The following is a 25,209-nucleotide window of genomic DNA, read 5'->3' as shown; positions in this document are numbered from 1 at the left end:
AGGCTGTCATGTCCGAAAGAACAAATAACATGCGCAAGAATGAGCTGTCGTACGCAACACAAGACAGTTTCTTTGCCTTATGTAAGCTGTAGCTGTATGTGAGCTTTCATGAACAGCTCATGCATGAGGCTGTTAGAGTGAAAAGACAGAAAAGTCGTCAGTATAGTGTCGCTCTCCAGTCATTCTCCTAAGCTTGGTTCCAAGTGAAGTGAAAAGTTGAAAACCTAGTACAAAATGTTCATTTTTCACGCTCATGAAAAAGGCAGCTCGCAAAAATTTCACTTCGTTTGGAACTGTTAAAAAAAATTGATCCATCGGAATCGAAGGTTGTGGATCTCATCTTTTTCACTAGGACTTACTTCTTAGACCAAGGGGATGATATCCTGCTATCTCTTTCTAATGTGAGAGTGAAGAGTTATTCCTGCATTCATTCAAGTTAAATAGAATTTTTGCTGGACTTTTTTCATTTCTGTCAGGGGAACCACGGAACGTTGAGATGTTGGGTACGCAGCAAATATATGAGATTTGACAGCGATAACACAGTCCTGTTTCAGACGCATGGACAGCAACAATATCGCACGCTTAGCCTTGGGGCTAATAGAGGTCTCGATCAACTAGATTAGTTGAGAGAATTCGTTATCGATATTGTTTTTGGCACATTTTGTATGTGTGGATAAGTACAACGATACACCGTGCCCCAGTGCTGAGTCGAAAATATTTCCAGCTCGAAAAGATCCTCGACTCGATCGATAATCGAATCCGATATCACAACCGTGTGGGAGAGCTAGCCGACCGACATCACTAACCACAGAGTCACGGGGACCACACGCATGGACACACTACCCGAAAAAAAGTACGATGTATTTTGCGGTGTGAACAGTAAATGGACAATGTTAACCATAAATAACATGGTATTTTTACTGTAATACCCCGTTCACACTACACCGCATATCACCTGATATCAGGCGATTCGTGCTATCGAGGCCATATCACCATCCATATTACATCCTATACAATCGAGCTGTCAACGGATATCACCTCAGCTACATGCTATCGCGGATATCATGTTCGAAAACCAATAATAACCACAATTCAAGCAGTTGGCAACACGGCCAAAAGACTTTTCACGCAACCCTACAAATTTCGAACTTCGCGTTGCATGAGAGAATAAAAGGAAGGAAATATTTTTGCTATTTTCATCCCGCACTTGTTGACAATTGCATATGAGAGTTCGCGTTGGTGCAAGCCAACTCGCTGACATCTCTATCCTCCAAGTATGATGACACTTCTACAAGGTATGCTATTCACGACGATGCATCAGTATTAGTGATCGTTATGAACTTTTTCCAATTTTGTATGAAATTTGAAATGATTTTGCATTTTAAATTAAACTTATAAAACATACTTTCCTGAAAAGTTATAGAAATGATGTTGAAACATGTTTTATTTGTGGGGAATACATAAACATGCTGCGGTTTAGGTAAAATATGCTGTTTTTCATCAATTTGCCGGTAACCTTTTTGCACTTTTCGTTTTTTTCTTGTACTCTAATAGCGCTTCTAAATAGAGTCGCTTATGTTTCATACAGCAACAAAAGTCATGAACTATGACAATGACTGAGATTATGCTCCAACTATTAGAAGTATAGCATTTTTATATATTTTATTTCGACATATTGTCGCAATTTCTCACACTAAATCTAAATAAATATCAATTACTAGTGTGTTTTAACTGGAGATTCACTCTCCAACCAAAAAAATCAGATATAAAACAACATAAAACGAGAAATTTCCAGAAATGTTCTGAATTCCATACAAAACGCGAAATTTTTCATAACGAGATTTTTTTGTGTGCGTGGATAGACAAAAATGTAGCATACCTTGTAGAACTGTCATCATACTTGGCTCTATCCTAATCCCATTGCTCTTGTTGTCTTGTTTTGGCTTTGACCTGTTTTCGTTTTTTTCTCTTTTCAATTGGGTTGTTTACCTATTCACGGATTTCCGATTTTTATATATCATCTGAAAGAGTGTAATTTTCTGAACAAAACGTGATTTTTTAAAACTTTATATCATTATCCTTCGATTTCTAAATGAAGAATTAAAATTCGCTCCAAATCGCTACAATGACAGTTGGTATACGGGCAAACTGTCATTGTAGCGATTTCGAGCAGATTTCGAGCTGTTTCAAATCTTGATTTAAAAAGCGAAGGACCCTAACAATAGTAAATAAAGGAGAAAATTAACAAAACCAAAAAACAATATCGCAAGCTTAGCCTGTGAGCTAATAGCGGTCTCGATCAACTAGAGATTAGTTGAGAGAATTAGATACCGATATTGTTTTTTTTTGGCACATTTTGCATGTGCAGGTTAAGTACAACAATGCACCGTGCCCCAGTGCTGAGTCGGGAAAATTTCCAGCTTAAAAAGATCCTCGGGAATCGAACCCGATATCACAACCGTGAGGGAGAGCTAGTCGACCGACATCGTTATTAACAGAGCCACGGGGACCACAAAGTAAAATTAACATGCAACATTTTTGTGTTATTTGTAACTAAATTAGAATTGATTGAAGAAAAACATGGGATGAAAGCTAGGATAAAAGCGTTGCACAATCTGCTTGAAGGTTTTTGTTCCGACAAAAATCATGTTAAAGAAATCTTGTGTTCTCGGAAAGCTTTTGCGACTCAACCCGGTTAAGATATTATGCTTCGAAATCGAAAACCGAGACACCCTGTGTTTCGAAACCTCTTGATGACAAAAGTTGTTGCGAAAAATCGCCGTCGGCCGCCCCGCTGTCAGTCGAAAGCGTAAAACAAAATGGATAATGCCTGAAAGTGATGCGTTCGAATGGAAAAGGTGAAAAATTGTGTAAAAGTGTTCGAGTCGAGTTGAAATCCATCGAAAAAGGTTGTTACAAGTGTAGTGCGTAAAAATAACCGCACGGCTCGGCCGGGAAAAGTGAATTTCTAGTGTAATTCGGGTTTTCGGGTTACGTTGCTTGGCAGCCACATTTTTTCTTTTGCTTTTTCCTTTTTTTTCTCGTAAATTTCAAAATCAAAAATGTCTTGGCCGAACACTTGGCAAGTACAACCGGGATTTAATCCCGGTTATTCGACGACAATGCCACCACAAGCGGTTCAACCCGTTGCGGCTGCTGCAGCGCCAGCAGCTTATCCTACCATGACTCCGGATCAGTATGCCCAATGGCAGCAGTGGCAACAATATCAGCAACAATACGCTCAATGGCATGCTCAGTATGGCGAGCAGTACGCTCGACAAATGGGAAAACCACTGCCAGCCGTGGCCGCCCCAATGCCAATGACACCGGCGATGACCATACCTACTAGCGTTCCTCCGGCAGCAGTTATGCCCACACATACGATGCTACCTCCAACAATGGCAGTGGCTCCTCCAATACCAATTGGGGTGGCTCCACCTCCGCCATCGGAACCTCATCCCGACACTATAGCAGCGGAACAAGGTAAATTGATTTCAGATGCGTAGTTTACTCTTCAGACATGGAGAAAAAGAAAAATTTACTTGTTTTTCAGCACCCGCTCCACCTCCACCGGTATCGGAGGAGCTAACACAGAAAACGGCCGAGGAATTGGCCTTTGACGAGCAGTTTCGCAAGTGGGAAGAGGAGTTCGATAACTGGAAGCGCAAAAACGCAAACCATCCGGATAAGGCAACATATCGCGAGTATGAGAAAAAGTTCGAAGATTGTCGCAAAAAGTTGGTCGAACGACGTGAGTATTTGAAAAAGAAGCGGTTAGCGGAAGCTGCTGCTGTAGCGGCAGCTGCTGCCGCCGCAAATGCACAGAAAAGTGCAGCACCCGTGTCGGTCCCCGTGGTTCAATCCAGATTTAGTCAGCCGCCACCTCCTCCTCCTCCTCCGGAAGAATCAAGTGACATAGGTTTGTTTAAAAACGCTCTTGGTGGCAACGCGGCTACCGGAGGAGGTATTCCTGGATTAGATCTTATTGGAAACGAAGAAAAACGACTGAATGATGATGTTGTGGAAGTTATTGATTTAGATGAGGAGAAGGAGGATAAACCAAATGTCAACCAATTAAACGCGGCTCTGAACAAGAACGCTAATCCGGTGAATGCGTTAGCATCTCTGTTGAAGGATCCCAAAGTCAGTGCCCTTCTGAACGTTATTTCTGCGGGTAATAATACTGAGGCGGCCAGTATCGGTAACTCGGAATTGCTGCAGCAAATTCAAAATGCTGCCGGGGCAGTTATAAATGCAAATCAAAATGGTAGTCCCGGAATGGGAAACCAAAATCAAAGTACGTGGCCAATGCCGAAATTAATGCCACCGGAAGATCGAAGTCGGTCTTCTTTCCATGACGATGGTAGATCCGTGCTCTCTGGAGACGATCGAAGTCGTGATTTTGATGATTTTAGTCGTGGGCCACCTCCTTTATTGGATGATTTGAACCGCAGTGGTCCACCAGGAGCGGAGTTCAATCGTGGCCTTCCACCAGGTGCCGAAATCCATCGTGGTCCCCCACCAGGAGGTGAGTTTAATCGCGGTCCACCGAAAGGAATGGATTTCAGTCGTGGTCCACCACCAGGATTCGAGTTTAATCGTGGTCCTCCGATGGGCAATGAATTTTGTCGTGGCCCACCACCTGGATTTGATTTTAACCGTGGTCCACCACCTGGAAGTGAATTCAACCGTGGTCCTCCACCGGGGAATGATTTTAACCGTGGTCCTCAACCGGGGAATGAGTTTAACCGTGGTCCTCCACCGGGGAATGAGTTTAACCGCGGTCCTCCACCTGGACATGAGTTCAATCGCGGCCCTCCGCATGGAAATGATTTTAATCGGGGTCCTCCGCCCGTGGGCGATTTCAATCGGGGCCCTCCTCCCGCTAATGATTATACTCGTTGTCCACCTCCTAATCGAAAAGGTGATGCGGTCAATTTCAACAAACAACCACCCCCGGCACTGATGAATCTAGATTTGACTCGACCTCCGCCAATATTTGGTGGGCCCCAACCGAACGTTGCTAGACCACAACGTTCCGATCAGACATCCCCCGCGTTGAGTAATACTTCATCAACAGGGTCGCGTCAGCGTCAATCTCGATGGAGCATGCAATCACAGCAGAGTATGAAACACGAAATGCCGGAGGAAATGGATCGGTTCGATCAGCCCCGCCAGCCCCCTTCTGTCAAGCATGAACCGTTCAATGGTTCCGATTTTCCTCCCACAAATATTGCAAGTCTTTACGAGGGACACTGCGATGAACTGCAGATTGATCCAGAAATTGGTGAACCATGCGCCGTTCCTAAACCTAACTGGATGGAGGAAGAAGAGTATCAAGAAATTTTTGATCGATACGAGGATGTTGAGATTTTCGAGGAACGAAAGCATAAAATGGAAGTTGCAATTCGACAGCTTGAACAGAAGAAAAGGGCTGAACGTTTGCCTCCTTTCGACAAAGGTGGTTTTGGAGGTAGTAAGAATGTTTCTTTCGAGGACAAAAAAATGGTCATGCCAGATTTCGGCAATGGAAACAATAGCGATTCAGGTGACCGTGGTCCTAGTCGCTGGATGGGCGGAATGCCAAAACCGTTTATAAAGGAAGAGCCGCCGCACAATCCCGCCAAGCGGCAGAAAACCTTTGCCGAGGAAGATGACTACTTTAAGCCGAAGCAAATTATCGATTACTCAAACGGTGCTCCACGCGTGATCGATTACGGTCACAGTAGTTCAGGCCCGCTGGCTCATAAGGACGCACCACCTCGGCAGGACAACGACTGGAACAGCAGGGGTCGACAGTCTTTCGGTCAGCGTGGCGAGCGAGGACGTAAGTGTTGCTTTGGTTTTCTGTATAAGGTGTAAGGTTGAACTATTTTTTTAGCATTCAAAGACGAAGGCTTCAATCCGCAGCGATTTGACTATAATCACACTCAGCCCATCGGGGCTGGCTGCATCACAGACAATTTTGATCTACCACCACCCTCGTTCATGGTGGACAATCCGCCACATTACACACCGAACTCCACTAACAGGCTAGCGGCTATGCATAACAATCCGAACCCGGCGGAAAGTAATCCGTGCTATCCGAGCAAGTTTATTCTGATGAACGACAATCGGCCAAATCGTCCTAGAACGAAGCGCGGCAAAAGAGCTTCGTCGATTCGGAAACAGCAATTGAAACAGGAGGAAACACCAGCGGGTGCTTCCGCAAATGTAGAGGCACCCATTCCGGGTCAGCCGCTCAGTAAAACTGACAAACCCTCTCTGTCTGTTCTCACTGATTATGAGCTTGAAATGAAGCGTGGTTCCGACGATTATCCAAAACATCTTCCTGTAAATCCTATAATAATGATTGATGAACTTCTGTTGCCTCCTGGACGATTCCGGAGACACCCACGAATTTGCTTTATACTACGAGGCATTCCTGGAAGTGGCAAATCTTATCTAGCTCGCATGATTAAGGAATGTGAGGTGAAAAATGGTGGTCAGGCTCCCCGGGTTCTTAGCATTGACGATTACTTTTTGGTCGAGAAAGAAGTACGTGAACCGGATGCTATCACGGGACGTCCAACGTTGCTGACCAAGTCTGACTATAAATATGATGGTGATATGGAAGAAGTGTACATGCAAAACTTGGTGAAAGCATTTAAGCGTACTATTACGGAGAAGCTGTACAATTTTATAATTGTGGATTGCGTAAACGAACGGCTGCAGTACTACAATGAGTTCCATAATTTTGGTCGCAGCAACGGATTTAAGGTACGCTGGCTTTGAAGGTTTTTTTTTATAATTCTGTTTTAACCCGTCTATGTTCTGCTTCTAGGTTTACACGTGCACGATGCAAACCGATATCGAACTGTGCATTGAGCAAAATATTCATAATCGTAAGGCTGATGAGATTCGATGCTATGCCAACGATTGGGCACTTGGACCGGCTGACCACGTGCTGATTAATGCTAGCATGTTGCTAGACCCACAAGATGATCACCCAGTAACACATGCTGATATGGATATATGCACCGAAGAAGACGATCAGCCACAGATGCCGGACCCGGTCGATGCTACTGAGGAACCAGAAGTATGATTTATCGTTTTTATGTTTTTGTTTCTTGTTTTCCAATTCCGTAGTAACCAAATCTCTAATCAATTATTTTTCGCGATGAAAATGATTCAACAGGTGAATGCTGAACAGCAAGATATTGATGAGGATTCAAATGCTGATGCTCCAGAGGTGAGATGCTAGAGACACAAAATAACCGCATTGCATTTGCTTGTCTATTTTTTTCATTTCCCGCAATGTGGAAGCCTTTTTGGATGCCTAGATAATGTTGTATTACCTATACCTAAGTGAAATTGTAATTTTGTTACAGCCGATTATTAGGGGGTAGTTGCCATTAGCAATTATTGAACGTACAAACAATCATTTTTTCCTATAAAATTTCTAAAAGCAACATATGTAGGAAAAATTATCAATTCTGCAGCTAGCATTATATGGGTTGCTTTTCACCGTAATGAAAAGTGCATATTTTTTAATGCAAACGAATTAAAACCCCGTTTGAATAACTCTTGAATTTGAAGAAATTTTCTTTCAACTAGTTTGAGAAATGAATATACTTGCCGTACTGAAAATTTTGATATGTATTGAAACAATTTTAACACGAGACGATTGATCAAGTAGAGTGCAATTCCAGTCGTCTTTCAAATGGAAAGACTGGCGATTGGTACGGAATTAAACAGTTACTGGAAAATCCTACTGTGGACTCAATTGTGTCTCTACTTGAGATTTGTTGATAACCTTTTATAGGAGCTTCGGTTTAAAAATTACAAAGACATGGCGTGCACAGCGAGACTCCAGAGTAATGCACTAGAGTTTAAACGTTTGGTATTATTATCAATATAGAAAAAATATCAAGGTACAATACTAGAGTGCGTTTCGTTTTAATTGGTTTTCTTTTTACTCACAATATTGATAAGCCCTATGTCCACACAGGACATAACTGATTATAATTTTGATTTGGTTTCAGTATATTTGCAATCAGTTTACACTGAAAGCCTAGTCTGTTATGCATTTATATTCATCGATTAAAATAGTCTCTTTTGATTCTATTGGATGGATAGTTTTTTTTTCTGCACGACACGGAAGAATATTTTATCACGCAGTTTGGTTTTCGTGCCTGATCCTAAGTCATGCTGTACACAGTGTGGCATAATTTTAGACATTGTAAAATGATAGCACATAATTATCAGAGTTGAAACCTTTTCTACAAACGGATTAATAAAAGAATCTTCAAATTATCAACATATTTTTTTTATCGCGAGTCATGTTTTTGGTACCTTACAACCTAGAAACATAGCAGAAGGGTGGGTAACAAGGGTATAAAACCAACTGGCATCTTCGATTATAAATATATCACATCAAATAATCGTTACGACGAACCGTCACGTCGACCGTTTTTAATCTATGACCCTGTTGGCAAATACCTATCTAGCTTGGATTTTTCGCGAGCAAATGGGACACCGATACGACCGAGCAGAACCTAGGTTGGTATCATTTGATTTCCTAACAAAACCTACTCTAAGTTTCACACTGTTTGCGTATTGCATATGAAATTACTACTCGAGATATTCATGAAAGCAGCGATAAATGTACTCCTTAGCGTTGTTGTTACTACGAGGAAAAAATCTAACCGAAACATTCTCTCCTTGTGCGTCGTTTGGTAGCCCGTCTGGATGGCATCAGTAAACCACCACGCCGGCCCCCGACGATAGAAGACTTTCTGCAGCTAGACGACAACGAATTCGCCGACGACGACGACAACGAGGGCGCTCCGTCATCCGGAAAGAAGCGCGTACGCTGGGCGGACTTGGAGGAACGCAAGGCGCAGCGCAAGATGCGCAAAATGGGCTTTGTGGTCGGCGTAACCGATTGGTCCCGGATGATGGATCCGACTCAGGGGGGAAGTGCGCTCACCAGGACCAAATATATCGAGCGCGTACGTAGACAGTTCTAGATGCTGAAACGGGCGGATGTTGACGGTACTAGGTGAGTGTGCTTCGGTTGATTAGGTTATCTTTCAGCCTAATTCCAATTCTATGACGAATATGTTCTTTGTAATGAATAATCATATTGATATGCTATGATACGCATAAATACTAGGAATGCTCTTAACAAATCGGATAGCTAATTGCAATACGGTCTTGGACAGGATTTTCAAGGAATGCTTTTTAGTTACTAGATTGTGCAGTATAGAGAGTGAGATTCTCGATTTTATTTCGCTGAGTTCTACATGCTGGCTACCTAGTTCAGTGCGGAATAATTTTAAAACTCACAGGAATCAAATTGTATAACTCCAGAATCTAGCCCCGTTTACGTGAATGTTTAGAGTAGGATATTTTATTGAACAAGTAATTGGATATTTCATTTAATTTAATGAATTCAATATTCGTTTTTTGAACTGTATGAGATAGTAAAAAAAACACAGGCAAACAACTGCTTGGCATAATTACTACTACAGCAAGTAGCTTAATATAAACTAAAGTAAAACCATTATTGTAATAAATACCGAAACTTAAAAGTGCTAGTAAGTTGTGTCAGTGAGTTGTGGATAATCCGAACCTCTCCTAGTTAAAAGTCAACACAAAACACCTGGAAGTGGCGAACGCTGTACCCTCGTTACAACTGAATCGATTGTCTTGGATAACAAAGAAAAGCGGCAAAGCCCCGTTTGAATTTCTAGAAATGGATTTGGATTTTAACTGGTAAATAGTGAATTAAAATAATTATAACTTCTGTTGAATATTTAAAGCTCGGACATGCGTTATAATGTGTTGAAGATGATCACCTCCTGGGATTTAGAAATCCATCTGAAGGACGACGGAAGTCTCTGTTATTATAAAGACCAAACATTCGTGAGGTTAGTATGAATTAAACAAAAATGTTTTTATGGTCTAATATGTACTTAAACTCTACTCCGCCAATCCAAATTGAACCAACAGCACAAGATAACTTATCAAAGTTGCGGCAGTCTGTGAAAGAATAAGGCTTGTTAGCGCTTTACTGATGCTCATAATTGTACCCAATCCGAACTAAACCCTACCGCATACATGAATGTAAAATCCACCGAAAAAAGACCGAACAAACGTACGCTGTAGTTGTGGTGCAACGTTTCAAGGGTGAAAATTTCAATCTGTAATAAGAGAACTTGAAACTCCGGCAAGTGAGGTTACCGCAGGAGTTTTCACCATACACTAAGCTCAATGCGATGCCCTACGTCGGCTTGAAAAAGCTTCGTCAGTAAGAGTCCTGTTTCTTCAGCCTGAAATGAAGCAAAATTACATCGGAAAGGTCTGTCTTAGATTTCTAACAACCGCAGTCTAAGGTAAATTTTTATCAATTTAGATTGAAATAGACTTCGTGGTACTTACTCTTCTAGTTTGCAAAGCACATAACGAAATCGTATAGAAGAACTGGAGTGAACATATTAAAAGGAGTATCGCAGAGCAAACGGTTTGGCCGATGCTGAGGTCTCTTCCTGTTTCCGTTTCCTTTAGCAGAGTAACGAAATTATAGTACGACTATAAGAAAATTTATTCAATTTGAAACAACGTTTCAGGAATTATGAAATGACATCATTTACTTCGGATAGTATTGTGATAAACAGATTTAGAAAAATTGCTAGCAGCGGAAAACTGAAGGTCCACACCAGCCGTTGTACGTTCGCATCGAGCACCCGATGTAGGTAGCAGAGTTCATCGATTTTGTTCGCTATGTTACGAAGGTACTCCAACTTTCGCTGGTTCCGTGGTATCCAAAACAATTTTTCTCCGCAGTAATGGTCCAGAAGGTTCAGTATTTCTGAAACCTTTGTGTTAATGCTCCGAAACATCGCAGATCCAAACACGGCTGTTGCTTGCAGTATATTTAAAACCATCATAACCACAAAGTAGTTCACGGCAGTATAAATCGACGAAATCAGTAGCAAATAATTACTGCCTATTCCATACGGTATGTATAGAGAATAAGTAGCAGAAAATAACATTAAATCCACTAGAATGATTTTAAAAACATATTTTTTTAAAAGGTTCCTATCTAATTGATTCACATCTTCAACATTTAAATAAAATATTGTTGCTAAATTGTTCAGGCTCAGTTCAATCTGTCGGAAATTGATTGAAAAACATGCGTATGTCGCTGGTAATATCATGTAAAACACAATCATTTGAACAGAAACCAAATGGGCACTAAGTCCTGATCCACTATAGGGTATAGCGATGACCATGTACCACAAGGGCAGTGGCATCCCAGCGGTGAAGAGTAAGGCAAAAACAACCGACGCTAGGGTGAGCCATCGTGATCGCTGGAAAAGCTTCCGGTTAGGATCCCACGACAAGGGTATCACACCAAATCGCTGCAATGGTTGAAGCACACATTTTTCGATGATTTTTACCAGTTGATGGTTTGTGAGCATGATTTACGATGGAATGCGATGAGATAGCGGTCATTTAGTCCTACGAGTCTGGTTGTCTGAATGTTATGGATATGAATAATTACTGCAGTGGGTGATAGGCACATACTGTATCCATGACAAGTTAATTAAAGGATGTTTGAATATTTTTTTCCTCTGATGTGACGATGCAATGATCAGTAATGAAATGATTTATGATCAGAGTGATACGAAACCATATAAACCGTATTTTTCCCAGATTGGGAAGAACACGAGAAAACCATACCTGGAAAAGTTCTCGTTAGAGGATAATCAGTGACATGTTGCATCGAATTGGGTTGTTTCGGACTTAACAGGCCAGAATCGAGGCCTTAAATGAAGCGATACGGCAAGTGTTACTATTTTTATATAATAATAATGCTGACGATAACTTATTATCGTCAGCGTCATTATTTCATTAAACGTAGGTAATCATTATTATATAGGACGTAAGAACACAATGGGAAAAGGAGAATAAGATATTAATTAGGGTATCGAACGTCTTCGTCAGTGGTTTTCTTCGGCCCCCTTTTGAATAATATTGCTGCAGAAAAACTGCCGAAGAAAACCACTGACGAAGCCGTTCGATACCCTAAATCAATCTCGTCATTTCATTATTTTTCTGTTGATGGCTTCAATTTTTGATGCGGAATACAATTGTTAATTACTTTTTCGTATATCAAATCATGCCAGATTTTTATTTAGATGATATTATAGCACTTAATTAATACCAAAAAATAGCTCATATTTAGTGGTAGACACTAAAAAAAATATTTTTATTTTGCACCAAGATGAGAAGACAATACATACGAAAAAAAAAAAAATAAATAAAAAAATATATATCAAAATTCCTAGCTTAGACGAATTCGAACTGGCTATCCTTTGGGGTTCCTTCCTGACTCGAGTTTCGTATGCTGAACAGAAACTTGCTACCTTGGCACTAGGAAAGTGCTATTAGCAATATCCTGCACTGAAGTATGTTTTTCTGGGTTTTCAAACAGTTGCAGACTCCTTTCAAAGACATCTGGCATCTCTGATTCCAACTTCAAATTTAATGAAAGCAGTTCGCGAAAAAATTCGTCGTAATCTTTGTCGATCGGTAAAGATGGTTCAGGAATTCAAAGTGTTTCGCAAAATAAGCCATTTAGGACCACTGTTGTTCGTACTCGTGATGAACAAGCTTCCCGACAAATTGACTAATGCCATGATTCTGATTTATGCTGATGATGTGAAAATTTTCTTGCCCATTAAAGCAAATGACGATTGTTCTAAATTACAACTGGACATGCAAAGTTTTGGGCAATTCTGCTTGGATAGTGGTCTAAACGCTGAAAAATGTTCAGTTATGACATTTTCTCGTAAAATATCTCCTATCGAGTTTAAATATCATTTCAATGGAACTGAGTTACCACGTAAAGAAAAAGTTCGTGATCTAAGCGTTATATTTGACCGACAAGTTTCGTTTACAAACAATATCGACAATGTAGTAACAGACAGCTTAAAATTGTTTTCTCTTGTGAGACGGTACGGACGGGATCTCAAAGAATCTTATTCTATATTAGCCATTTACAAAGCGCTAGTGCGGAGTAAGCTAGACTTTGCGAGCGGTGTTTGGCACCCCCAATATGTAACACATATTCAACGAATTGAAGGAATTTAAAAAAAGTTCGTGCGTTTTGCCTTACGGAACCATAGATGCAATGGTGATCAACGACCTGCCTATCAAGAATTGTGTGCATTAGTTACCATTGACACAGTACATTGCCGACATAGGATTGCTGACATAGTATTCTTCACCAATGTATTAGCAGGACGGACTGATAGTCAAACCCTTTCAGCTCGAATACATCGTAATAGCAATACGGTTACGCTAAGAAATTCAAGAGTGTTCAACCCTCCGCAACGAGCTCGGAATTATTTACAACATGATAGGTTCATGCCGTTTCATGAGATCATTTAATGAACTACAGCATATTGTTAACATCGACATGTCGCCTGCAATCTTAAAAAAACAGACTAAGTTTATATTTAAGAGGACAACTTCATGATTGTTAATTGATTGTAGTTTTGTCTTTATTTTATTGTATTTTAATATTAAGTGTGAATAACGGACCCAAAGCCTATATGTTCCAGAAGAAATAAATAAACATCGAGGTCTGGTGTTATCTAACAAACATTTTTTTTTTAATATTCGACCTTATATGATTTTCGAGCTGAGATTGAGATTTTGAAAAAAAAAATGGATAACACCAGATTTCAATGTGTCATGCATTTTCAACAATTTTTTCTTGGATTTTTTCTACTGTTACGACGCTATTTTATACATTATTAAACAAGCGCATTTTAACTCTTTTTTTTCTTTTTTTTAAATGACATGTATGAAAACTAGCCCCCCCCCCCCCCTAGAAATTTTCCTTAGTTGCGCCCATGGTAACCATATATTTGTTAAATAGTTCATTTATAAGTGTATTATCTGACATCAGGGCCGGCATCACACTATTTTCCGAGTGGGTAGTGAGGAATAGGGAAGGTTCATGGGTGACAAAGGCTCAACTTTTTTTTAGCTGGATGACGTTGTGCGAGTTCACCGACTTGTGTACCACATCAGCCACAGCTGTACCTTGTTGGGGAATTTGATGCCTGAAATGAATGTGTCAGCTCGAAGCTCACTTTCTTCGTTGGGAAAGCAAAATACGAAGTGCCCTACCAGTCGTTGCCATCCTTGGTGAGATAGGTCTCGACTTCCATCACCACCGCCACGTTAGCACCAGCGATATAGCCGCTTTTCCCTGGTCTTCCTCTTCACCATCCTTGGTGAGATAGGTCTCGACTTCCATCACCACCGCCACGTTAGCACGCAGCGATATAGCCGCTTTTTCCTGGTCTTCCTCTTCACCATCCTTTGGAGCTTCTTGTCGCTAAGGGTCGTCAGACGTTCGGAACCGGGCTTTCTTTCGATGCTCTGATTGTTGTCCAATAGTGTCAGGATGTTGTAGTTGCCGGAACGGGTGCGTCCCTATGCCGCACGATGTCCGTTGTCGACGCGGTGGGGTACCGTTCTTTGAACGCGCACACTTCTGAACGTAGTAACTTCACTTTTTTCATCGTCACGTTGAGAGCTCGAGTCAAATTTTTATCAGCTGACTCATGGATTGTTGTAATTGATGCTACATGGGCAGCTTCGTCAGTGCGTGTGAAGGTAAACCCATGAAAAAGACGGCAATTTTTGTACATGGGTCATTCCATACGAAGTGACCACGAAAAAGCACAAACTTGGACACGACCATCACAGATTTTGCTCAAAGTTGGGAGAATTATTCATCTACTGTCACTTTGGAAAAATCCCAAACTTGGTGTCGATTGGAATACCCCCTGTTCTGTGGGACCCCCCTGTTTATTGCAAATTCACGCATTTTTTGTTCAAAATCTCTTTTTTCTTTTTCTTACAATTCATAGACGTAAGCTGTCCGAAAAATACTGATAGATGATTTTTGAAGAAAATAAATCAAGGAATACAAAAAAATGAGTTTTGACCGGAAGAGTTGCCAGATAAATTATTTTTGTATTTGAAAACTAAATTTACATTTTTCGGCAAATGCAGCCATTTTTATTTTAAATTTGATAATTTTATCGTGTTCCTTGGAAAATTTCACATAAGAAACAACTATCATCCCGAGGTAATATGAGCTAATCTAGAGATATAACATTATTACGAAAAAAGTTGTAAACTTCGTAATTAGTTTTTTTTACAATTTATAGACGTAGAACACACGGAAAATAGTGTTAGGTGAATTTAGAAGAAAATAAATCAAGGAATCCAGAAAAATATTATTTTTGACCGGAAGTACTGCCAGATGGATTATTTTTGTATTTTAAAACTAAATTTGCATATTTCGACAAATGCAGCTAATTTTATTTTAAATTCGATGGTTTCATCGTATTTCTTGGAAAATTTAACCTAAGAAACACTTTTCACCTCGTGGTAACATGAGCCAATCTCGAGATATAGAATTTTTACGAAAATAGTTCTGAATTTCGTAATTAATTTTTCGTAAAAATGTTATATCTCAAGATTGGCTTATATTACCTCGGGGTATGAAGTGCTTCTTACGTACAATTTTCTGAGAAACACTATGAAACTATCAAATTTAAAATTAAATTAGCTGCATTGGCCGAAAAATGCAAATTTAATTTTAAAATACAAAAATGTTCTATCTGGCAACACTTCCGGGCAAAAACAATATTTTTTTTGGATTTCTTGGTTTATTTTCTTCAAAATTCACCTTTCACTATTTTTCGGGTGTCTTACGTCTATAAATTATAAAATGGAATATTTACGAAGTTTACAACTTTTTTCGTTTACAACTTTGCTGGTCGGGACAGAAGGTATGGAAAAGCGGACATCGAGAGGCTACCTTTTATCAGAGCTGTGGCACTACCAACGAGCTTGGAACGGGCTTTATAGTGCTGGGTAGGATGCGCCAACGCGTGATCGGGTGGCAGCCGATCAGTGCGAGGATGTGTAAGTTGAGAATTAAGGGCCGGTTCTTCAACTACAGCATCATCAACGTGCAATGCCCACACGAAGGAAGAGCCGACGATGAGAAAGAAGCGTTTTATGCGCAGCTGGAGCAGGTGTATGGTAGCTGTCCGCAACGGGACGTTAAGATCGTCATCGGTGATATGAACGCTCAGATAGGACGGGAGGCAATGTACAGACCGGTGATAGGGCGAATAGCCTGCACGCCGCATCAAATGATAACGGCCAACGATGTGTGAACTTTGCAGCCTCCCGCGGTATGGTAGTAAGAAGTACCTTCTTCCCCCGCAAAGACATCCACAAAGCCACCTGGAGATCATCTGACTTACAAGTGGAGAACCAAATCGACCACGTTCTAATCGATGGTAAATTCTTCTCTGACGTCATCAACGTTCGCACCTACCGCAGTGCGAACATTGATTTGGACCATTACCTTGTTGCAGTATGCATGCGCTCAAAACTTTCGACGGTTTGAAACACGCGTCAAAGTCGCCCACCGCGACCAAACATTGGGCAATTACGGGACGCCGAAGTTGCACGGGAGTACGCGCTGCAGTTGGAAGCAGCATTACCAACGGAAGAGCAGCTTGGCGCAGCTACTCTTGAAGATGGCTGGAGGGACATTCGATCAGCCAAAGGTAGTACTGCTGTAGCGGCGCTTGGTACTATGGCTCCGAACAGGAGAAACGACTGGTTTGACAGTTAGTGGAAGAGAAGAATGCAGCACGAGCGAGAATGCTGCAACACCAAACGAGGGCGAACGTGGAGCGCTACCGACGCGCACGGAACAGGCAAAACTCGGTCTTACGGAAGAAAAAGCGCCAGGAGGAATATCGAGATCGCGAGGCGATGGAGGCACTGTACCGTGCGAATGACACACGAAAGTTCTACGAGAAGCTGAACTGTTCCCGCAAAGGCTATGTGCCACAAGCCGACATGTGCAGGGACCTGGGCGGCAACCTTCTCACGAACAAGTGTGAGGTGATTGACAGGTGGAAGCAGTACTACGATGAGCACCTCAATGGCGATGTAGCAGAGGACGACGACGGAGTGGTAGTAGATCTCGGTGTACGCGCAGATGACGACAGAATCCCAGCCCCTGACCTCCAGGAGGTTAGAGAGGAGATCGGCCGGCTGAAAAACAATAAAGCCGCTGGAGCTGACCAACTCCCCAGCGAGCTGTTAAAACACGGTGGTGAATCACTGGCTAAGGCGCTACACTGGGTTATTGCCAAGATTTGGGAGGAGGAGGTAGTACCGGAGGAGTGGATAGAGGGTACAGTGTGCCCCATCTACAAAAAAGGCGACAAGTTGGATTGCTGCAACTACCGCGCAATCACGTTGCTGAACGCCGCCTACAAGGTACTCTCTCAAATTCTGTGCCGTCGACTATCACCATTTGCAAGGGAATTCGTGGGGCAATACCAAGCGGGATTTATGGGTGCCCGCGCCACCACGGACCAAATATTCGCGGTACGGCAGGTCCTACAGAAGTGCCGTGAGTATAACGTGCCCACACATCACTTGTTCATCGATTTTAAATCGGCATACGACACAATCGTTCGAGACCAGCTATGGCAGATTATGCACGATTACGGCTTTCCGGATAAACTGACACGGTTGGTCAAGTCGACGATGGATCGGGTGATATGCGTAGTTCGAGTTTCGGGGACACTCTCGAGTCCCTTCGAATCTCGAAGAGGATTACGGCAAGGTGATGGATTATCGTGCTTGCTATTCAACATCGCTTTGGAAGGTGTGATACGTAGGGCTGGTATCGACACGAGTGGCACGATTTTTAGAAGGTCTGTTCAGCTCTTTGGCTTCGCCGATGACATTGATATTGTAGCATGAACCCTTGAAAAGATGACGGAGACGTACATCAGACTGAAGGCTGAAGCCGGACGAATTGGGCTGGCCATAAACGCATCGAAGACCAAGTACATGAGAGGAAGAGGTTCCAAAGAAGACAGTGTCAACCTCCCGCCACGAATTCATATTAGCGGTGATGAAATCGAGGTGGTAGACGAGTGCGTGTACCTGGGCTCACTGGTGACTGCTGACAACGACACCAGCAGAGAAATTCGTCGACGCCTTATGGCAGGAAATCATGTCTACTTTTGACTCCGGAGGACACACCGCTCGAATAAAATCCGCCGCCGCACGAAGTTAACCATCTACAAAACACTGATCAGACCGGTAGTCCTCTACGGCCACGAAACCTGGACTATGCTTGTGGAGGACCAACGCGCCCTTGGGGTTTTCGAACGAAAGGTGTTGCGTACCATCTGTGGTGGAGTGCAGATGGAAGATGGATCATGGCGGAGGCGGATGAACCACGAGTTGCATCAGCTGCTGGGAGAACCACTCATCGTTCAAACGGCGAAAATCGGGAGACTACGGTGGGCTGGGCATGTCGTTAGGATGTCGGACGACAACCCGGTGAAAATGGTTCTTGATAACAACCCGACTGGAACAAGGCGACGGGGCGCGCAGCGAGCAAGGTGGCTCGATCAAGTGGAAGACGACCTGCGGGGCCTCCGCAGACGACATGGCTGGCGAGCTGCAGCCATGGACCGAGTTGAATGGAGACGACTTCTTCGAACAGCAAGGGACACTTCGGCCTGGAGCTGACTGGTAAGGTAAGTACAACTTTTTTCGTAAAACTGTGATATCTCGAGATTGGCTCATATTACCTCGGGATGATAGTTGTTTCTTATGTGAAGTTTTCCAAGGAACACGATGAAATTATCAAATTTAAGATAAAAATGGCTGCATTTGCCGAAAAATGTAAATTTAGTTTTCAAATACAAAAATAATTTATCTGGCAATACTTCAGCTCGAAATTTATATTTTTTCTGGATTCCTTGGTTTATTTTCTTCAAAAATCATCTATCAGTATTTTTCGGACATCTTACGTCTATGAATTGTAAGAAAAAGAAAAAAGAGATTTTGAAAAAAATATGCGTGACTTTGCAATAAACAGGGGGGGTTTTCCAATCGACACCAAGTTTGGGATTTTTCCAAAGAAACAGTATGATGAACAATTCCCCCAACTTTGAACAAAATCTGTGATGGTCGTGTCCAAGTGGCATGTACACTTCGTATGGAATGACCCACATTTTTTTCAATGCTGTTTAAAATTATGACTAGGCTCGCGAAATTCAAAATTATGCTCGACACTCGTGAAGGTTCACACAAACGAGCAAATACCAGTGAGCAGGATAGAGCTTTGAAACAATGAGGGTCCTTGAAGTCACGTCCAATTTATCTATTGCCGACTTGCTGCTACGAAACAATTGCAGCACGGCGTTGATTAAACGTTATCGGAATCAACTCGTCGCAGCACTTCCCCATCGACCGCATGATCAAAAAATATTGGCGTTTTGATGCGGTTTAAAGGTTATTATTTAACATTTTGCAGTACTTAAAATCAGAGAGTTTAGTTTACACCACGTCACAGAAATATTGATTGCAGGCAATAAAAATCTTCGGTGGTGCGAATCGCTAAGTATATTTTCAAATCATCGGCGTATATTAATCTGCAACTAATCCAAGTGCATCAGCGATAGAACAAACAATTATCAAGGCCACAAACGCCCTATGGGTATGCAGCAGAGCCATTAGAAAAAGATGGGGTCTCAAATCCAGCATGATACACTGGATATATAAAACAATAATCATACCCAGAATAACCTACGCCTCGTTAGTTTGGTGGCCCAAAACCACTGAAACATCCACTCAAGCTAAGCTAGGTAAAATGCAAAGGTTGGCCTGTGCATCGATTTGTGGAGCTATGAGAAGCACTCCATCAAAAGCACTAGATGTAATACTTCACCTTCTTCCACATCATCAGGTGGTTCAACTAGAAGCGGAAAAAAGTGCTCTAAGGCTAAATCGACAGTGCAACCTAAAAGAAGGAGATCTAACAGGACACCTGAGAATACTGAAAGATATCCAAATAAACAATCTAATAAAAAGTAAGAAGGATTGGCTGGAGAGGAAACCAAATTTCGAAATTCCTTACAGAACAGTAGAGATAGAACGAGAAAGTTGGCAACAAGGTGGACCCACAATTCGGGATGGTTCACTTTGCTTCTATACAGACGGTTCTAAAATGAATGGTTCTGCGGGTGCGGGATTCACAAGACCAGGAATTAATAAATTTTTCCCCATGGGATACTGGCCAACAGTATTCTAGGCGGAAATATACGCGATAATAGAATGCACGAATAGGGGAACAACGGGCAAGACGGTCACCCTAAGGAAATCATTCATTATTCTGCTCAAAACACAATATTTCAACCAACGATATTCATAATATTCGACATTGACTAGTGTTTTTCATAAAATAATGCAAATCTTTCCTTTTTAGAGTGATTTTATATTAGTTTTCACTGAAATAAAAACAGTCTCGAAAAACCACTATTTCTCAACGTGCATATGAAACGGACCAGCTGTGCTGGTAAGACAGACCTATGATAGACTATAGCAAATTTCTTTTCTATACGGGACGACGCGCTACGCAAAAAAGCACGTGTTTGAAGCTTACCGTCGGCTGCGCCGATGGAATCATTCCCATCATTTACATGTAGTATATTTACTTATTTTAACAATGTTTTTAATGATGATTTTTGTTTCAAATGAGAGTTAATGACTTTAGGTCTCATATCGCATGCTAAGAATGCTGAAAAAAAAATAAATGGTGCTATTGTCGTTTTCTCAGATTGCCCATTTTGCTAACACAACATCTGACCGTCTTGCCCAAGAGGCAAACACTTGTTTGGGTCGATGTGATTTCCAAAAAAATAATATTTTCACTAAACTATCTTCACCCACGTGTCTCAAATATGCTCAATTATTCCAATGTAATTGAAAACTATATTTTTTTTGAAGTTCTACCGAAGCAGAAGCTTAAATTCGACACGGCCAAAACTACATCACATTGCTTTACTGTTGAGGGTGAGCTTATCTTGATTATTTCTTAAATAACTAACTATTGTTTCAATCTACATAATATCTCGAAACTCCCAGGATCCTGTTGGTATGTAACTGGCATAACTGATTTGTGTTAATTTCAATGGTTTATATAGAAATGAGCAACGGTCCATCTTGCTCGCCCTGTCCGTGTTGCCCGTTGTTCCCCTACGTGTCTGGAAAGAAATTATCGACACGCAAATATATGCATTTTCAGTGATAGTCAGGCAGCACTTAAAGCCCTGAATTCTCCTTTCTGCCACTCTAAACTAGTGTGGGAATGCATCCTGTCGCTCCGAAAGTTAGCTATGAAAAACCAGGTGAACTTATACTGGGTTCCTGGTCATTGTGGAATCGAAGGAAACGAGAAAGCCGACTTACTAGCCAGACAAGGGTCATCTACTAACTTTGTTGGCCCAGAACCTTTCTGTGGAATCTACCCGAGCGCTCTAAAAGCTGAACTCGGTGAATGGGAAGAAGTGACCATCAAAGCAAACTGGGATGTCATAAGCGGATTACGACAATCGAAAAAATTCATAGAGCCAAATCGCGAGAAGAGCCTCGTGCTGCTCAGATTAAATAAGAAAGACTTGAGGACACTCACAGGTCTTATTACAGGGCACTGTCCGAGTAAGTATCATCTCAAGAAGATAGGCAAACTTGATGATGATAAATGTCGCCTGTGTGGTATTGAAAGCGAAACTATAGAACATCTACTCTGTGAATGCCGAGTATTAATACAACGCAGATTGCGTATCTTCGGTAAGGGACACATAGAACCTACCGAAATTTGGAGGGAAAGTCCTGGTGAGGTAATAAACTTCATACGAAGTGCGTTGCCCAACTGGGATAAATGTGCAATGTAGCAAGGACATCAACTCGCCAAATAGTGATGTACCTGCTCGTACGCACTTAGAGTAAGGTGAAGCACACCACAATAGATCAAACAATGGTCGCAGTGGTTCAGTCTTCTACAAGGGAAAAAAAGTGCATCAGCGAGATCGTTGAAGAAAATAATGAAAAAAAAGCGGTCGTAGGTTACTACCCTGTGGTACACCGGATTTGTTCTATTGCACAGGAATGATTCAAGCCACTTAACGAACCGTGATGAAGCACCAAGACGGGAAATTTTGTTCAGTTTCGTTCGAGTTCAGAAATGCAATTCGAGGTGAAACACAGAAGATCATCCAGGAACGAAACCACGCTGGTCCGAAGAAATGTAGTTTTTTTTTCTTCACAAATTAGAAGGAATGTAGCTGATTGTGCAATTCAATACAATAGAGCTTACCTCAGGAAACTTTCCTTGAGCCAAAGATTAGTTAAAAATGGTGCAAAGTGAAGCAGCCAATATATCGATACAACGGCCGAAGAACGACCGGTTTTCCGTCGGGGCCAAAAGTGTAAGAAACATTAAAGTTTCTTAACGGCGGTAGTAATCGTATCATGCGTGACTTAAAACATATCAAGCTCAACAAGATTGGTTGGCACATTAGCTGCAGCAGACGATGATTTCATGTTTGTATGGTTTTTGCTGCACCACACGCATCGACCGGCAAAGCGGAAGGCTCTTTCTGGAGCAGTAGAGTGCGGCTGGTGGGAAATATTGATATTGATTGAAGAAGGGCGTGAACAAAAACGCTTACAAAAACCGCAAAAAACGCATCAAAATGAGTGTATACCTTCATTTCTCACAACCCATTCCGCCCCAGAATTTTTTTTCCAACTGATGTCCTGCGATAAAGTTTTGACCATCTGGTTAATTTATTAAAATACAAACAGAAGTACTTCCTACTTATTTAAGTACTCAGCCATGCATTAGTTAATGCCAAAATGCGCGTTATTTAATGTCAGTCACGCGGTTGTGCCTTGGATACAACCTTCTGCTTATTTTTTAAATGATGCCAAAAACTTGTGTTGCATTGCAGCAAAGTCCTAACGCCCAGAATGAAGAAATCTATGCGGCATCAATCCAAGATATCATATTGTCAATTGGGTTTGGTTTGGGGAACAATATCGTCTTTTTCACCAGATGTTTATCTATTGGACTGGTGCAAAATGTTTACGATGGCCACTATTTGTGTATTGCTTATTTCTCGTTTGTTTGAACTTGTGAACTCAGAAAATTTAGCCGTGTTCTTGGACTCTATTCCGCCAATCCAAATTGAACCAGCAGCACAAGATAGCTTATCATAGTTGCGGCAGTCTGTGAGAAAAGAAAAAGCTTGTTACCACCCTAGCCTTACCCAATCCGAGCTATACCCTACCGCATACATAAAGGTAAAATCCAACGAAAAAAGACCGAACAAACGTATACTGTAATTGTGGTGCAACGTTTCAAGGGTGAAAACATTTATCTGTAAATAGTGTTTTTGAAGAGAACTTGAAGCTCGATAAAACAAGATTACCGGAGGTGTGTTTTCACCATACACTAAGTTCGATGCGGTGTCCTAAGTCCGATTGGAAAAGTTTCGTCAGTAAGAGTCCCGTTTTTTCAGCCTGAAATAAGATGAAATGTTATTGTTGCATTGTGATTGTAACATGTGCAATATGATTTATTTTTATTAGTTAGGTAAGAACAAGCTTGGTAGTACTTACTCTTCCAGTGAATAGGGCACAAAATGAAATTGCATAGAAGAATTGGAGTAGGCACACCAACAGGAGTAGTGCAGAGCTTACGGTTTGACCGATGCTGAGGTCTCTTCCTGTTTCAGTTTCTTTTAATAAAAGAACGAAGTCATAGTACATCTAGGAGAAATTTAACTTGATTAACATACATTTTAGGAATTGTAAAATCATATCACTTACATCTGATAGTATTGTGATGAACAGAAACAGAAAAATGGCTAGTAGCGGAAAACTGAAGGCACATATCAGCCGTTGTACGTTCGAATCAAGCACTCTATGTAGGAAGCACAATTCATCTATTTTGTTAGCTATATTTCGACGGTACTCCAACTTTTGCTGATTTCGTAGCTTCCAAAATAATTCTCCCACGTAGAAATGGCACAGATGGTCCAGTATTTCTGAAACTTTTGTGTTAATGTTCCAAAACATCGCAGATCCGTACACAGCAGTTACTTGCAGCATATTTAAAACCATCATAACCACGAAATTGTTTACGGCATTGCAAATCCACGAAATCAATAGCAAATAGTTTTTGCCTATTCCGTACGGTATGTACAGAGTATAAACAACAGAAAACAAAATTATATCCACTACAATAATTTTTAAAAGGTATTTTTTTAGAAGGTTTCTATCTATTTGATTTATATCCTCAACTACTACATAATAAACCATGGCTAAATTGTTCAGGCTCAGTACCACCTGACGAAAGTTGATAAACAGAGATGCGTACGCAAATGGTAGTATCACGTAAAACACAATTATTTGTACAGAGACCAAATGGGCACTAAGTCCTGATCCACTATAGGGTATAGCGATGATCATGTACCACAACGGCAGTGGCATCCCAGCGGTGAAGAGTAAGGCAAAAACAACCGACGCTAGGGTGAGCCATCGTGATCGCTGGAACTGCTTCCGGTAAGGATCCCACGACAAGGGTATCACACCAAATCGTTGCAACGGTTGAATCACACATCTTCCGATAGTTTTCACCAGTTGATGGTTTGTCAGCATGATTAACGATGGATTGCAATGGGATAGCGGTAATTTTGCCTTTCGGGTCTGGCTGTTTGAATGTTATGGATATGAATAATTACGGCAGTGGGTGATAAGCACATACTGTAGCCGTGACAAGTTAATTTAACGATGCTTAAATAATTTTTTTCTGGTGTGACGATGCAACGAGCAGTAACGGAACGATGAAGATAATGATTAAAGTGACAAGTTTTCCACAAAAAATAAACAAACTTTATTTTCATAATCGGTGACATGTTTCGTGTTTTATTAATTGCATCGAATAGGGTTGTTCTGGAATTATCAATCCTTTATCGACAGCTTCAATGAAGCGTAATGGTAAGCATTACTAATTTTATATAATATTGATGCTGACGATAACGAGTGAGACATAAGAACACAATGGGAAACGGAGAATGAAACAATTAATTTAATCAATTACCGCGTAAAAATGGCTCATACTCACTTCACCAGAACCTTCCATAAATTCTTTTTATTTTGCACCGATATGACAAAAAGATATGAAAAATAATAAAAATAAGAATACTATATGTTAATATTTCTAGTTAAGTC

The 25,209-nt window shown here is 41.2% G+C and overlaps 3 protein-coding genes across 4 annotated transcripts; 1 reads left to right on the top strand and 2 right to left on the bottom strand.

Annotated features, from left to right (window-relative positions):
* Positions 1-2,783: 2,783 nt before the first annotated feature.
* Positions 2,784-9,585, top strand: LOC129729984 (YLP motif-containing protein 1-like). Of its 2 annotated transcripts, XM_055688918.1 has the most exons (7): positions 2,784-3,483; positions 3,554-5,827; positions 5,882-6,759; positions 6,824-7,078; positions 7,178-7,231; positions 8,490-8,541; positions 8,722-9,585. In XM_055688918.1, the coding sequence occupies exons 1-7, from the start codon at positions 3,063-3,065 to the stop codon at positions 9,009-9,011; spliced, it is 4,224 nt and encodes a 1,407-aa protein (XP_055544893.1). In that variant the 5' UTR covers positions 2,784-3,062; the 3' UTR covers positions 9,012-9,585. The 2 variants fall into 2 exon arrangements, with proteins under 2 accessions (XP_055544893.1, XP_055544894.1); XM_055688919.1 differs by lacking the exon at positions 8,490-8,541 and having other exon boundaries at positions 8,722-9,075.
* Positions 9,586-10,064: 479 nt separating this feature from the next.
* LOC129729263 (uncharacterized) lies at positions 10,065-10,931 on the bottom strand. The gene is made up of 4 exons (XM_055687774.1): positions 10,638-10,931; positions 10,426-10,575; positions 10,248-10,316; positions 10,065-10,187 (listed from the first exon to the last, which is right to left on the bottom strand). Exons 1-4 carry the CDS (start codon positions 10,929-10,931, stop codon positions 10,065-10,067), a joined length of 636 nt encoding a protein of 211 aa, XP_055543749.1.
* An 11,899-nt stretch (positions 10,932-22,830) lies between these two features.
* Positions 22,831-24,929, bottom strand: LOC129731730 (gustatory receptor 68a-like). Its single transcript, XM_055691956.1, has 5 exons — positions 23,806-24,929; positions 23,596-23,745; positions 23,428-23,496; positions 23,265-23,354; positions 22,831-23,203 (listed from the first exon to the last, which is right to left on the bottom strand). The coding sequence occupies exons 1-5, from the start codon at positions 24,634-24,636 to the stop codon at positions 23,144-23,146; spliced, it is 1,200 nt and encodes a 399-aa protein (XP_055547931.1). The 5' UTR covers positions 24,637-24,929; the 3' UTR covers positions 22,831-23,143.
* Positions 24,930-25,209: the final 280 nt, after the last annotated feature.

Source organism: Wyeomyia smithii, chromosome 3 (genome assembly GCF_029784165.1).
Source record: "Wyeomyia smithii strain HCP4-BCI-WySm-NY-G18 chromosome 3, ASM2978416v1, whole genome shotgun sequence".
In the NCBI taxonomy this organism is placed as follows: domain Eukaryota; kingdom Metazoa; phylum Arthropoda; class Insecta; order Diptera; family Culicidae; genus Wyeomyia; species Wyeomyia smithii.
The sequence above is the reverse complement of the archived record's forward strand: the minus strand, read 5'-3'. Positions and strand labels throughout refer to the sequence as shown.